Source organism: Larimichthys crocea, chromosome I (assembly GCF_000972845.2).
Source record: "Larimichthys crocea isolate SSNF chromosome I, L_crocea_2.0, whole genome shotgun sequence".
In the NCBI taxonomy this organism is placed as follows: domain Eukaryota; kingdom Metazoa; phylum Chordata; class Actinopteri; family Sciaenidae; genus Larimichthys; species Larimichthys crocea.
This window is the reverse complement of record NC_040011.1, coordinates 40,451,213-40,468,003: the sequence shown is the minus strand read 5'-3', so window position 1 is coordinate 40,468,003 and position 16,791 is coordinate 40,451,213. Positions and strand designations below refer to the sequence as shown.

At 41.5% G+C, this 16,791-nt stretch overlaps 1 protein-coding gene across 6 annotated transcripts in view; it reads right to left on the bottom strand.

Annotated features, from left to right (window-relative positions):
• The window catches only part of tenm2a (teneurin transmembrane protein 2a), a 201,802-nt gene that overhangs the window by 137,435 nt on the left and 47,576 nt on the right, over positions 1–16,791 (bottom strand). For all 6 annotated transcript variants that reach the window (XM_027282406.1, XM_019273981.2, XM_027282412.1 and 3 more), the window contains exon 2: positions 14,931–15,289. In XM_027282406.1, the coding sequence (XP_027138207.1) occupies positions 14,931–15,156 (226 nt within the window). In that variant the 5' untranslated portion in view covers positions 15,157–15,289. The remainder of the gene's footprint in view (positions 1–14,930; positions 15,290–16,791) is intronic.

The following is a 16,791-nucleotide window of genomic DNA, read 5'->3' as shown; positions in this document are numbered from 1 at the left end:
TGTGTGTGTTTGTGTGTGTGTGTGTGTAGGCATCTGCAGCAGACTGTACTATAGGATGAAAGCAGCATGATCTAGATTGCTTCCCGAAATACTTTTCAGTAATAGAGTGAAGGGCAGAGTGGCGAGAGGGAAGAGAAACAAAGACAGTAAAACAGGGTGAGATTTGTGTAAGTGTGTGAGAATAAGCAAAGTTCCTGAGTTACTATGTTAGACAGTTTACACAATAGGATGGCAAGCCTGGTTTTCAGCATGATGGAAAGAGAACATGAGATGTGCAGGATGGGACTTCAAATGAAGTGAAGAGCTATTTTGGGGTGAAATGGGAATAACAGGGGAAAAAAAAGCAGAATAGAAGTAGAACTAACAAGTGAGTTCAAACTGACTTTAGCCCTGCATGAAATAATGACCTCATTCATTTGAAAAAAGTTGAACCAGACTTCAACTTTTGCTGCAAGTAAGATGCTGCTTTTGGCCAGTCATTCTGTTGTTCCTATGATAACTTTACAAAGCAGTAAAATACTTCAAACTCATGAATGCATTGCTCCAACTTCTCCAACATATTTTATTGTATCACTGGCACTCGTCTACACACACACCAATGCGGAGCCTTCGATTTTTTTCTTTTTTTAATGAATCAACCTCCAGGCAACACACTGAATCTTACATATTGACACTGATTTACAGAGAGCCATCATTTGTTTGAAATATTGTGTGGTTGAAGCTGCAGTTTCACTCGTGTCTTTGCTCAGTCGGGACTTTAGTTTCCTGCACCTAAGATACATCATCATTTGGGGTATTCATGCACCACACGTCGTTTTTCAGAAAAAAAACAAAAAACAAGTGACACAGGGGAAAAAGAAGCATCTTGTTGGAACTCAAATACAATAGCGTGAGTGGGAATGGCATTTGCAGTGATCCATTAAACCACATGTACTTCCCTTGATAAAACTCATTATGGATGTGTGTGTGTGTGTGTGTGGGAGCGAATGTGTGCTATGTGCGCCGTGTGTGTGTGTGTGAGTGTTTGTGAGTAGACAGCTTTGTGGGATAGAGGGGCCTATCATTAAAAAATCATTTGTGCTTGTTAGCAGTTTGACAGGCAAAGTATAGGCAGCAGGACTCTGCATTATGCTAGTTGACTTTCCCTCACCCCACAGTGTAATTCTGTAAAGGATGTAAAACAGGCAGAACATGTGGGCTTCAGTGCCTGCAATTATGTTGCTTTTTCCAGATGCAATAGTTTACAGTGCAGGCCACCCTCGGACATGCCATTTTGAGCTTTGGAGGGAGCGGCAATTCAGAACAAGTTCTGATTTGTCCTGAAGTGCTAAACCAGTGAACTGATTTGCTCCTGGGTGGAGGATGCATCAAAATCAGGAAGCAAATGCAACTGTGCACGGTAGGTTTCCACAGCAATTCCCCGGAATAGCTAAAATTACTGTTAATAACAGTGAAAGCCTTATTTCCTTTGTTATAGCTAAGAAAAGGCGAGATTTTGCGACTAATAGCAGCCAAAATGTGTCATTTCTTAATATTTTCCATTTTCATTTGCATCCAATTCAAAATTCATCTACGCTGCACTTTAGTATCCCTGAAAAAAGAATTTTCGCCTTTGTGTTTTCTATTCTGTGAATTATGAAGCAATAAACTATACCATGGAGATGTATACAGTATGTGTATATATATATATATATAGAGAGAGAGAGAGAGAGAGAAAGAGACATATTCCATCGTACTAATAGAGACTTTAAGGGAAGAAATGCTTCAATAGAGGCAGTAGAAAGAAACAGGCAGGAGATTCAGGGAAACAGTGGAAATGACAAAGTGGAGACAATGTAGTATTTAGGACCCAACTTTCAGGGGTCCCATAATCCTGCTCTCGTGGGATCAAATCACAGCTGAAGTTGCTCTCTCATGTCTCCTATAATCTGTCACATTGTCTCTCCTCCTAGTCGCTCAGTACAAGACAAAATGTACTTTAACAAAAAAAAAAACACTGCTGCTCAGTGAGCTATTAAAAAAAAAAAAGAAGAGTGAAGGAGAACAGGACTGTAAAACGGAAGACAAGACGGGAAATGTTACAGTTTTTTTTAATTAGTTAGACACATTCCTTAGTGTCAACTTCACGATTTCCAAACTCTGTGCACAGTTGTCTTCACACACATGCAAAATGGCACACAACAAAATCTCATCCAAAATGATACAAACCTACCAAAATACTTAAATATAGTGGCTTAGGTATCGCTACCCAGTTTAGTAGAATTGTTTTAGTATTTTTCTGTGCTCTAACTTTGCATTTCTTCATTTCATTTCTAACATAATGCCATCTCTCTAAATTCTTGATTCTAATCATTCAGTTGTTATGCATTTTATTCAGACTGTTGTATATTTGTCCTCTTACCTCTTTATCTGTTTCTGTGCTACATGCAAGTTTCCCACTGGGGATCAATAGTCAAGTCTTGTCATATCTGGTAAACTGGAATCCAAAATTTGTGAGAACACTACAGATATAGATGAATAATAGAAAGCCCATCGGAGACCACAGTACAGATGGCCTTCCTCTCTATCTTCTCGTGTCCAACCACACAAACACACACACACATACTCCTCTCACTCTCATGGCAACTACTCATCCTCTATCAGACACTTGTCTATCTCTGTTAATGTAAATTACCTCTTTCAAAGAGTTCCCCTCTTTGTATAGATAATTAGTATGTACACATGTGCAAAATGGGCTGTCGATACAGTCCAGAGACAACTGCTGGAGTCTCGGTGTGAAAATGTATTAATTCATGAATTTCGAAAGATGTGGTCATTGTGGTCATTCATTTTGTGTCACTGAAAAATGATGCGCAGTTTAGCTGCTGGTGTGCTGCAATGTGTGAAGAGAAGAAAAATGTACTTCCTTTTAAGTTTATTAGGCAAAAAAAAAAGGGATAAAAAAAGAAAGCGAGGCAAACCGATGATGAAAAAAGGGGATGAGGTAGTGAAGAATGATGAAACCCTCAGTCATGGTAAACAGTTTCTGCAGGGAGACAGACAGAGACAGAGCGCAGACAGACAGAGTAGGACTGTGAATACCTGAGTGATAAACCAACATAGCGGATTGACTTTGATTTGAACACAATTTAAGTCAAGGTTCAAGGCCTATTGTTTGTGAGAGCGAGAATGAAGTTTGCTGGATTGCTGTGCACCTTATACAGCACGTAGTATTATGACTCTCAGACACACACACACAAGCACAAACAAAGTGCAGTAGCGGAGAATACTAATAAATGTCTTCACAAATCAAGGTTACCAAGGTGATGAGGTGATGTAGTGTATAAAATGAAGTGAATCGTGCACGGGTGCATACGTACAACACATCAGAAGTGAGGATGCTAATGAGCAAAACCTCTACAAGTGTTGATAATGAGATCACAGTGACACACACACACATACGCATACACACACACAAAAAAGGCATATTTATAATCTAGTAGTTTGGTATTCCTGTGTTCATGTTGAATCCTGCAGCTCATGCTTTCATCAGTTGATAATGGTTAGTGCAGGAAGTAGCTTGTCCTTTATAGTGAAGTTAAAAAAGGAAGGCCATGGAGGTGGTAGATATTTATGTAACACATCCAACTTTCACACGGGAGACTGAAGTTTGCGTCATCTCACACTGCTGCAATTAATGTTGGCATTTTATCTTGTTCTTATGACCCGACTCTACAGTTCCCCTTAGCTCAATGGAGCATTTTATTGTCTTTCAGCTCATTGTTTTGGTTTTATAGCCACATCTTTACTGTTGTTGGTTCACTCCCACCACTCTCATCAACCTTATTTCTGGACACAGCAGGCGGCTGTTTAAAAAGCTCTAGTGTGTTATCTGCTGCTGCTGCTGCTGCTGCTGCAGCAAACAGCCAAAGTTAGACACTAGGCTGGTGTAACATAGTGGATATTTAGCAGTTAAAGATTTTCCTCAGGAGGAGGCAAAGACCAAAATAAAGCTGAAAGTGACCAGAATCAAAACTCTAAATGAACACTGATGTTGACTGAACACAACAAGCTAATTAGGCGATAATATATCATTGTTGCTTGTCCTGTTAAACCCAGAAAAGCAATTAATGCAGCTTTAACTTTGTTTTTAGTTGCTCAAACCTAACCATATACTAATTATAGTTGAATACTTTCCTAACCTTAAGGCCAATACACAAGGCCATGCACAGATATTGTAGAAAGGAAAGTATTTCATAAACTTTGGCATTTAAAATGGCTGTCATGAACATTCCCTTGGGTTTTGCATACTGTACATTGATATAATATCAGCATTCTTGAAAATATTTAATAATTGAATTTCCTCTGGTCAAAAATGGTTTAGGCCTTATAGCTTGCGAGAGAGCAACAACAACAACAACAACAACAACAACAACAACAACAATTTTTGGTGGGTTTTTTTTCTGCCATCCGGATCTGTTCTCTAGTCAGTTTCTAATTTTGAGTATTGAAGGGTTTTAGGGTATTACGATAGAAGTCTTTCTTTTCTCAGTCATCACTTTCATGACCGTCAGATAAAAGGCCTCATCCCTCAAAATGGAGATTATTCTTCTGACCCTTATTTGCCAGGGTTAAATAAATAAATAAAGATGATACTGTAAATACTTTATCTTGACATCTAGAAACTAAACATGTAGATTTTACTGCAAAGGGTAAACAAAGCATTTGCAAACACACTATTCAAACAATGCCACATTAATTTATCTTAATGGGCATGTCAATAATCAAGGTGACATTTGTTTGAAAAAAAAATATTATTATTATTATTATTCATATTCATTCTGCACTTTGAAACAATTAAGGTTTTTATCACATTTTAATATAGACGCGAATATATTTGTTATTTCATTTAACGAGTCATTTCCTGTCTGCTGTTATATCCTCTTTTTAACTTTTGTTGTCTCCCAAAGCACTCCCTGCTCTTCATAGTGATTGAGTGGCAGCAGCTGAGATATGTTACAACATTACCTTCCCTGTGTGACTGACATGTCGTGACAGGATGACGGGGCACACTGACAGTCAACCACATAGGGTTTGGTGTTGATTATCAAAAATCTATTTTGCACACACACACACACATGCAAACACATACATATCCCATAGCATGTGGCATGTCATTAACGCCACCATTAGCAGCGCAGTAACGACCTAACAGATATGCTCAAATAGGAGTGTCATGGTCAAACACTTCCCACACCTCCCAGATGACATCCGTTCTTTTGGCTCCCGCCTGAGCCAGAGGGGCCCTTGCACCGCCTAATGAGGAGACCAAAATAGGTGTGACAAATGTCATCCATCCCTGGGCTAGTTCTACTTCTGCCCAGAGGACAGCAGTCTGGGTTGGACAGGACATGACAGGACATGACACAACACCATGCACTCTGGAGGAGGTCTTGTCAGTGAAAGGTGTAGCGCAAAGCAGTGAAACAACTCTCATCCATGAATAGGGGGCCAAAGTCGACTAGACTGGGACACATGCCTCACTGTTGCTCGTAACACTCTAATACCCAATGTACACCTATTAAGAAAATGATTTTAAAATAAAAGCCTCTTCAGGAATGCTCGAAATTGTGATGTGGCGTAAAATGCCCAAGACACCTTTCAAAAGACTAATTTTATTAAATATTCGGAAACAGTGTGGAGATTTGGAGATTAGATATGAGTTACACATGCTCACTGCTGAGAGGTAGAGACCCCAGTGTACGAATAAATACACTCACTGGAATATTGACAATTCACTAGAATGATCATGCAGTACCAAGATGAACAATGAGAGAGGACACTGCTTAGCTATTTATAGATCTTTGTTCAGTATCCATTCAGTAAAACAGACACATTACATATTAGTTAAGGCAGCATGTACACACAGACTGTCTTTAATTATTTTTCTGTGTGCTCCTCGTGTTTTCTAACCCATTAAAAGACAAATTTAGCACTGGAGCATTTCTGACTTTTGTGACTCCTAGCAGTTGGTGGTTGTATCAAAGAGAACAGACGGCAATGCATGCTGCTACAACCCTCCACCAATGGTACTGACCTGGGGATGCTGAAATACCTGGGCCTAAAGCAAAACATAGACTACCAGAATTTTCTCTGGTATATATTAGTTTTCACTTGTTTAGTAATTTAATTGATATATCATTCTGTATATAGCTACACAAAGCTATATCAAATATGTTCACAGGTCTTTCCTACATCAAAATTCTGGTCAACAGTTTAACCACCAATCCCACCAGTGTCTTCACTGGGAAAATGGGTTTAGAAAAGTTTTACATTTTTAAACAATGGACTCCTGAACAGAAGTTCACAGAATCTTTTTGCCATAGTTAAGTGGTATAAGCCTGAAACATTTGTAACTACAGCACCTGGTACAGTACTCTGAGACTTGGTCGCATAGCATTCCTTCCACAAACCATAGGGGGTTGTATATTTATTTGTATTTTCTTAATCTCACAGATATCTACTGTTTACCAGAAATGATTGAATGGCAAAATGTTTGCCTGAGGTGAAACCTGGCAGCAACCTCCATGCAGTTCCTCAAATGTCCACTTGATACAAAACATGTTAATCTCCATACGACCCCATGTTAAAATGTCTAATTTCACAGCCGAAATAAACATGTTTATTTCTGCCTGGTACATAATATGGTTTGGTCTTGTTTGAGCACCCAGGCATTATTCGGCTCACTTCAGGTCCACTGATGATTCACGTCTTAGTTTTTAGATTAGCTGGGAGGCAGAAGAGGCATGACTGCCAAAATGGTGGCAGCCAGCACCACAGGCTTTTCAGAAACCTGTGGGTGACATCAAGCATACACCATCCATTCTTTATACTGCCAGTGAGTGAAACCAAGATTTAAATCTAAACAGGTCCACAGACACCACAGCAAGCACAGGGGAGAAGAAGACCAAACCACACAACAAAGTGGTGCGGCACAGTCTGTGGTTTCACCATCAGCTAATGTTTTGTCATATGGGCACACAATAGATCTCTTAGATTTCTTGGATGATGTAACTGCTGCTGGCTAACAGGCATAAAAAAATAAAATAAAGACTCTTCCCAATAGCTGCATAATGAGTCATTTGTGAGTAAGTGTCTGCATAACACATTGCTATACCAAGTTGTCTTGATCTTATGATCTTATTAGTGGAGTGAAGGGCCTCTGCCTTGTCACTTATTTTTCTATAACATACGTCACATCATCATCATCATCCATTATCATTTGCATATGCAATTGTTCTCATGGCTACCACTTATATTTTTTCCTTTATTCCTGTTCATCTGCATGGTAATCCTATAGTGGTCGAAGTTTATTTACATGTGCAGCAGCATATATATATATATATGTGTGTTTTGACCGAAGCAAGGACAGAACCAGCATCAAAACATATACACGTGTATAAGAAATGTGGCATACGTCCGCATGCACAAACACCTACGCACACACATTTAAATTCTGTGGCTACGGAACATGTTTAATCACAGCCTGGGAAGCAAGTGACTCGGTTGAGAAAAAAAAAAAAAAAAAACCTTGATAACACTGACATTTACAATCTGCCTCATTTATCAAAAGCTGCCAAAGCAGAGTCAAATAGGGTCATTACATAGTAAACATAGATTAACTCAACTCGCACAAAAACCCACACAACATTGTCTAATAAATAACTTTTTCGCCTAAGAAATTGCAGATGTCAGCATACATTTCCCCCGACTCTGTCAATTAATTGTCTTGTTTGTTACCCAATATTTGTGTGTGTGAGAGGATGTGCGTGTGTGTGTGTGTGTGTGGCACACACAAGCGTGAATAAGAGCCAGCATCGGTGCTAAATAGCTGGCATCTTCACCATGCATTTCCCCCGACCTCTTCCTATTATTTGTCTCATTTGTTACCCAGTGTTTGCATGTGTGTGCATGCACCTGTGCCAGCCTCAGTGCTAATAGCTAGCGCTTTGGCTTTCATAGCACAGACAGCGTTTGACAAACTAAGCTGAGGCGTACTCCGGTTTGTGTTTATAGCGAGACTCCCAGGGGCACCACAGGTTCTGATAGACCTGTTCTTAGCACCAGTCATTCTCCTTAGTCCCAAAACAGCTATTAATCACTCACATCCATGATGCAGTGAAAAAAGCTAGTGTGAGTTTGCAAACTGGGCCCTTTTGACGATGTACAGTCCTCGAAGTGTGAGTGTATAAGTGCCAAATGCTGGACCAGATGTTACTTTGAGTTAAGTTTCCCTTTACAGACCTTCTTGCATGCGTTGGGGGCCACACATACAAACCCACATGAGCAGTTTCCTGTATATAAAAGAGCGAATATGGGGATGGGGTGAGTGGGAGTGTGTTGAGGATTGGAGGAGTCGGCCCCAGGATATTCTTCAGCGACTCCTCTGCTGTGTTGCTGCAGCTACGGGATGCTTTTGAGTGTCAGCAGCTGGCAGAGGCACAGAATGCCAGGGAGAAGACAAAGATAAAGAGGGATCGGAGGAAGAGGGGAGGGAACGCATTTAATCTCACCACCATTTATTTTTAATAGCATGCAGCTGCTTTGTTCTCTCTTTGATCATCAGCGGTCCAGGTTGACTGTAGCCCATGGAATGCAAGGACACACGCGGGGTATGTGTGTGCAGTCAAACACACGAAAGAAGCAGACATTCTGTATTTTATTTTGGTTTTGTGGATTTTGTTGACGTGTTTACTCCCAATTCTGAAGGTCCAAATGTGTACACACTGTGGGCACTGTGTGCACGGCGGCAGACAGATGCGTGCTACTTCTTTGACACAAAGTGTCAGCAGCCGCTGCAAGAGATGCGCTTCACCAGGAGGCGTAACAGCGGTAGTCAAAGTCACGGAAGTCAAAAGAAGAAGCCACCAGTGAAGCGACGAGGACAGGAACCGTCACTGGCATCCCAGTGGTGAACACGGCCAATTGTGCTCCCTCAAAGCCGTCAGGAGCCACCACTGCCAGGAATCAAACCCTGGGTCTTTACTCCTGTGCCACCCCAACACACTTGTCTGAACAAGTAGTTTGCAGACTTCACAGAAGTGATTTCAAGTAGTAAAGGGCTTGATAAATCAAATTTATATCCTTGTCATGCAGGTCCTATCCTTTCGCAGAGGATTCTGCAAACATAGAAGGCTGCTTTCTCTCGGGGGTTAGGGTTAGTCCCTGGATTTCGCTGAAGAGGGCACATTATGACAGGTGGCTGCTGGTGCTGCTGTTTTTGCAGATACCATACTAAGTCTATCCCTAAAAAATGAAGAGGACAGAGGAAGCAGAGGATGCTTCTCTACACTAAAGCCTCCACCAGACCACCCAGCAGTGCATTCTGCCTTGCCATTCAGTCTTGATTACAGGCAGTGAAGGCAATCGTGCCAGGATGCGAGTGGCAGAGTTTGGCAGAGTTTTTGGACAAAGCAGTCCTTGGCTACTATAGTCATTTGTCACATCAAAGTCGATGGAGAAAAGGGAATACAAAATGAGGTAAACATGGGCATTATATAGCATACTGCCAGCTCTCGGTTGGATTGGGCTCATTCTGGTTTTATTAGCGTACATGTTTGTCTCTGATGATGAGAGGTCAAGCCTATAGAGCTCAAACAGCGGGCAGAACCCTGTGTGAAATCGATCACACAAAGACACACACACATATGCTTGTTCGCGAAGCGAACCCCAACATAACAAATGTGTGATATGATCACTAAAGCAACAATACAGGATCAGCAAGGGTGAGAGAAAGAGGGGTTTTTTTCACCCTTTTCACCCATGAGGCAGAGAAAGCAGGCATGGAATGTGTGACAGAAGAGCTAAAGAGGACATAAAAGAAAGTGAGAAAAAAGCAAGAGATGGAAAAATAGACCTTGAGAGAGAAAAAGGCATAGAAAGTGCGGGGACAGTAGATGGTGTTGAGTGTTGTCCAGGCAGTAAGGCAGGTGGGTGGGTGGTGGATTCTCTGTGTGGTTTCTATCCCTGGGGGCAAAGTAGCAGAGGAGAATGTAGAGGGGCTCATTTAGATCCTTCTAAAAGGAAAGGCCAAAGCTTCTAGAGACTACAGTGGCTGTGATAATGCCTGCTGCCTAGAGGTGGACCTGCAGGGATGACACACCCCTGGGATGTGCTGAATATGAGCTGCAAAGAAGTACTGGGGGGGGAGACAAGGAGATGTACAGCATGGGTTGAAAGATCAGCAAAGCAGAGAGGGGAAGAAGAAGAAAGTAAGAGTGCAATCGGAGAGGTGTGAGTGACATATTACATTTGTATATGTACAGTAGATGTATATTGAGCCCAGACTAGCCCATAAAAAGGTATGACAGTAGTTAAAATTGTTGTATGAATAATAAAACAACAGGTAAAAGCTTTCTTTGATACTTCTGCTCGTGTGTGATTGAGGATTGTACCTTATAATCATGGCTAATGTATTCAAATATGTTGCTTTGCGGTGTTAAATAGTGAACACTTGTAATGAGCTTTCCAGGCTGCCGCATGTTATGGTGAGGAAAGAATGTGTTATTTGGCTGTGCTTATTCAAGCAGACTAGGTAATAAGTGTGTAATGGGGAAACAAAGGAGTTGAGATCTAGGAAGGGAGGGGGGGTCTGTTGAAATACACAACCAGACCTGCTTTATCAAAACCTGCAAGGAGCTGTTGGAGACAGCCAGTATTCCAACCCTGAAAATAAACCCGAAAAGAAAAAAAAATGATTTCCTAGAAATTTCCACATGTTTAGAATTGCGAAATACAGCCTGGTGCGGTTGCATAATTTGAAATGGGGATTTCAACATTGTATAACAGTATATTTGACAATACAACAGCACTTCCTTATCAACACTTCTCAGTGGTAGCCAGATAATCAGACCGAATTGCTATTGAGTTTCACTTCATTCCTTCAGCCTGACATTGTGTTAATGTTATCCAATTAGAGAGTGATCTATCCATTCTGCTGATGTCATTTTCAGTTGACATGGAAGCTCTGGCAGCAGTTGAGTTTTTCTCATATCACAGCAGATCAAACAAAATATGTCGATTGGGGAGCTGTTATTTCTATGCGTCGATGTACAGCAGTCAGTATTACAGATCATCTGTGGCGTTCTCAGCTACATGTCAACATTTTTCTGTTGTTATTTTTAACGAATGTGGCATGCAAGTGGTAGCTTGCAATCTACGTAGGAAGATGATGATTTAATCCTGCCTATTAAGCTCTGATTGGTAAATTGTTTCTCCAGCGGGGTAAACAGCTGTCAATGGGCATAACAGCAGACTTGTTTGAATCGTTAAACAAATCCGAGAAGTGGGTGGCGATCCAGTGGGGAATAGAACGCGGCTAACTCAGTCAAGCAATTATTATTAATTTTTGACAGGTGATTGACATCTGAGAACTTTAACCCGACACTGTACTATAGAAGGGAAATTTGTAGTGTTTAGTCTGCAGATTTACAGTCAGAATAATACTGCATCATTAAGATAATAGAGCACAGAAAACATAGAAAAAGGCAACCCTATTTTTCAAGTGCAAATGCAAGCACAAACTTCAAAACCGTCGGAGCAGGATGAGTATGTTGGACGCAGGAGGAATACGTTATCAGCGTGTAGACTTAGGACAAGCCTAAATAAAGGTCATTGACGTCAGCTCCTCTCACCTCTTTTTAAAAGCAGCAAACCTAAAGCAGATTTAAAGTCTGGAGAGGAAGTCCAGAGTTGAAAAACACAAACATACAGCAGCCCCCAAAAGGACTCCAAACACACACTAAATATGGTTCCAAAGGGAGGTGATGTCCCTTTTTAAGTTGGATTTATGCTTCAGGAAACACCAAAGTTCCAGTGAAGTTTTTCATGCATAATGATGTGCAGTAAGTAAGAGTAAGGTAACAAATGCAGTAAGTTAAGAGCAGAAATACTGTGGACGGCTAGTAATAAAGCCCAAATACCCAATACTTACGCAATACTTGAAGCAAAAACTGAAATATACCTTTCATAAACCTGTTCTTGCAAGATTATTTTGATAATTAAAGAAGAAGTGTTCATGTTCTTGGAGTGCAGCTTCAAGAACCACATCCCAAGATTCATGACTTGGCTCATGACACATCCTGAGGACATCTGCTATACTCCTAATAATTTGCACTGCATAACTGAATGCAAATTAACTTTCAGAATTACCAAAACATTCTCCCTGAAATGATACATTACATTTCTGCCTTAGCAGTGTGCGCACGTGCACGGTAAAAAAAAAACATGAAAATCATCAAACTAAATGTCAGTGGCATATGAACTTTTCTCAGACTACTTCAGGTAAGTCAATAAGCAACTCTGTATGTAGCTCAGCAACAGTTGTGTAAGTGTGTGTGTGTGTGTGTGTGTGTGTTTATGTGTGAGTGCATATGCTCACTGGCTGCTCCAGTCCCTCCTGTGCATGACTCGCACCTATTTTCTTTATCACACGTGGGTCTAATGACAGCTGTAAGGGTCAAGTCAATATGTATTAACACATCACAGAACTGTAAATTAGTTGAACTACACATGAGCATTAAAGCGAAACCGCAGTCTGAGAATAGCTCCGGATGACCTCAAAACATCTCATCAAGACGCAGAAGTGCCATGATGGCTCACCCAGCCAAAAGAACAACATCATTATAATTTAATCAAAGTTAATCGTATTTTCTGGTGTGGCCCCATCAGCGCATGAATTACTAATATCGCAGGTCAGTTCGGATAGCAAAGCTCCCCTTCAAAATCATTTGTGGGATATTCAATAAAACAACAAGGACATTGTCTGAATTGACCCTCTCCTATGTCCAGTTTTTGTAGCTGCTGCTGAAGAAAGAAAGAGTTTCTGTCGACTCCACCGCCTTGCCTCTGATCTACAAGCTGTTCAAAAGAAGAACACATTGTATCAATCCCTCACTCTCTCGTGTACGAGTTACACAAATATTTGGTGGAGGGATGAAGAAAACTCTATTTATCTGCCGCTTCTCTCGCTGCGTCTTTCTCACTCTAACTCATTTGCTTTCTCCGTGCTTCCAGCACTTCTCCTCGTCCCGCGGTGTCACAGTCCATATGGTGCTGCAACACTGTTGGTCTCCTGTGGCCACACTTCCCACGATGCATCTGTGGCTCTGGGCTTTCAAGGGAGCCGATAGGCTGAGAGGACTGTGGTATCGACCAGCCATTGCCTGGTGTGAGGTCAGCTCGGTGCGGCGGTGGAGTGTGTCCGCAGCACACACCGCTGACTTTCAGACTTTCATCCATCCCGCCAATCAATCCTCCATTTTCTATTGGTACCTTTGGCTTCTCGGGACAAGGTATTCTCTTCTGTCACGTTTTCTTTTTTTCTTTAGAAGACGACAACAACATTTCTTTGCTGTGCCATTAAGCGTTTTCTTCTTTATATTACTGTCAGATAGATCGATTTCTCCTAATGCTTGTAATTATACAGATTTGAAAAACCTTGACAGTAGACGCGTCTTCCATGTTCTTCTAGCTGTTTCAAGAAGATGCCCTCTCTCTCTGTCTCTCTCTCTCACACACACATACACGTACGTTTATTCTTCTCTGTTCTATATTGTTTTGTTGTATTGCTCTGAGCTCTCTTCCTCTCCTGTCTGTGTCCATGCAGAGAAAACAGAGCTTAGCAAAGATCAATCCCATTGAGTCTGACTCCTTTCACTAGCCAGGGATCAATACTGCCTGTTTCATGTCCCTCTGAAATATACACAAGCGCACGCACGCACACACACACACACACGTATACAAAAGACACACACATACACCGTTTAAAGACATGCCTATGAGAGCAGACCCACCCCTTTAGAGATGACCTATCGGCCTATCGGCTAACTTGCTCACCAGGGGATACAGAAGTTCATTATGACAGGCTTGCCAGTGCTAAAGGTCTGCTTTGGTCTTCTGTTGCAAAGTGCAGCATTTACATCATCTGATTACATTACAACAGCTTGCCACAAAGGCCCCCCGCAAAAAAAAAAAAAAACTACACAGTCGCTGAAAGTAATATAAATCTGGAAAAACATTTACATGTGCAACAATGTGGACTGTTGAACGTGTGATAGCAGATGTTTCAGTAATGTTAGATTCGCCAAACAGGACTGGAAGGGCTCTAAAGGGTGTTTAGCTATGCTCGGCTCAACCATATGTGCTGGACAGGAAAATGAGTTGCTTACTGGAGCTGCACCGAGAGCAAAAATAATTGGTAAAATTTGACAGGAAATTGCTACATCCTTGAGTCTCTAGTTTTGCTTTTTTGCTGCAATTGGCACCTTCATTATCTGTTATATCTAGAAAACCCTGGAACATATGACATCTCATATACTCTGCAAAAACATCTCTTCTCTTATATAACATGCATACGGCATAACTTTTTTTTGGGGAAATATTTTTTCTTGCCGGGAGTGAGATGAAAAGATTAATACCACTCTCATGTTTGTGGAGCAGCTGTGTGATGTGAGCTTGGATTAGCACAAAGATGAGAAACAGTAGGGTTAACAGCTACCTGATTAACACGTCACGTTGTGTTCATTTAATCTATACAAAAAAAAGTGCAATAACATGTGGTTCTGCACAAATCTGTTTGTTCTTTTGACGCTTTGATTTTCAGATGAATTTAACTATGACTTTGAGAAACAAGGTACAACCTGTTTCACAGTAAGCTTTACTACAGAGAAAGGATTGTTTCCTCCCATTTTCAGTCTTCATGCTACATTAAGCTAAATGGTTGTTGGCTGTAGCTCAGAAAAATAAGCGTCTTTCCCAAAATTTTAAACCCTTTAGTCATAAAATTGGCTCAATTTTTCATGTAACGTCTCCCGTCCAGCACTGTACGGATTAAGCCCAAAACTAAAGTGCAATAAAGCATTTGAAGGAGATGCTTTGCTCCACACACCCACCTTGCCTGGAGTACTCATCAGCCTCGTGGTGAACCAGGTCAGTCACGCAGCCACCATAGTGCAGCCTCTGCTCATGGTCGAAGGCCTTGAGCGTCTCGCTGGAGCTGTAGGACTTCTGGGTAGGCACGCGGCACTCATCTGCATCCAGGGAGGCCGTGTTGTACTGGGAGTCTTTGGAGCAGCGACCCCTGGTCAGAGAGCGGTGCCTACGATCTTTCAGATCCATGCTGGGGTTGGTGTGTGCGGGTGGGTAGGGAGTAGAGATGGAAACGGAGGAGGAGGAGGAGGAGGAGATGGTGGGGAGGAGATGGAGGGGCCTCCTAGCGGGCCTCCGTAATGTCAATCTCCACTTCAGTCACCTGGAAAACAGAGATAGAGAGAGGGAGATGGAGGGAGTGGAAAAGACAGAAAGGGGTTGGTATAAAATTAATGGATGTACTGCTGTGACTCACTCTTGCTTTGCATTCCCAAGAGAAGCTACAGAGAAAGTTAGGTAAGAGGGAGTGCGGCGAATGGACATTTGAGCAACCAGGCAAATATACAACACATCGGAGTATTGATGCGGGATAAGTAAGGCTATTGTGGGGAGAAACAGAGCTGCCAGTGCTGTGGTCCACAGAGATAGACAACCATCGACCGCGCTGATGAAAAATGGTCAGCCACTATTTAAATCCATGACATAAAAACAGAGAGTGACTCAAAAACGGTCCAGTCATCCTAAACTGATGTCAGCGACGCGTGAATCAGGCGCACAAAGGGGAAAACAATGATGACAAGACGGGGCAGAGAATTAAGAAACAAAAAAAAAAGTAGGCGGAAAGAAGACGGGAGAGACGGAGAGAATGACGGGGAACAAAAAAAAAAAAAAAAAAAAAAAAAAAAAAAAAAAAAAAAAAAAAAAGGTAACGGCCGAGGAAGAGAGAAAGACAGCCGGATGCAACAGGAAGGATGGAAGAAGAGGAGAAATGACTTGAGGGCATTGCTAGTCTCTCCCTCATTATCAGAGTGAGAATGAATCCCGCTCCCTTAGAGGCTGTAAGGGATAATCAAACACAGACAGACGCAGATACACACACATACACAACATCACAAGCACCCAGAAACAAACACACTCAAATGCACATATACAGTATGGAGGTACCTGTTTTGAGATCACAGTGTTACTTGGCCCTTGTAACAACTTATACCAGAGCTAAACGCGTGCATTAAGACATCACCTCCTCCGTGCTGACGTCTGATCTGTTCATTCCTGTTACATCACGACCAACGCGCTTTAAATCTATTCAAATCTTATACTTGTGGATCCAGATTATACATGATTGTGATACTAATACAGCATGATACTAGTGCAGCGGCCTTGAGCAACGCATTACATTAGCAGCTAAAGATCAAAGTACAACAATACAACAACCAGCAGTAATTGACAGGAATGCTTCCAGCAGCTGCCTGTATGGGATATTTATGATAATAAATAGGTCATCCATGTTTCTATTGCTTCAGGCCAAGGAAAGTCTAGTCCACCCACCGCATTACAGCGCAACATTGCATTTTCATCAAAATAGCTTTCAATCTGGACAGCGTGTATTGATATCAGAGCGGAGAAGGGCATTTGTGAAGAACAGGCATCATTCAGTTCAGAATATGTGATGCAACTAATTGCATGCTGGGGACAGAGGAATAATGAGAAAAGGGGAAAAAAAAAGAGAGGGAGAGAAGGACTCACAGAATGCGAGTCAATCTATTCAATGAGGGCTCATTTTAAAATGCTTAGAAGGTAGTATTGAAAAGTGCCCTGCTATGTCCATTGATTAACAGTAGGTATTAAGTCTCATAAAGAGCTCATTATGCTCCGGCATCCATC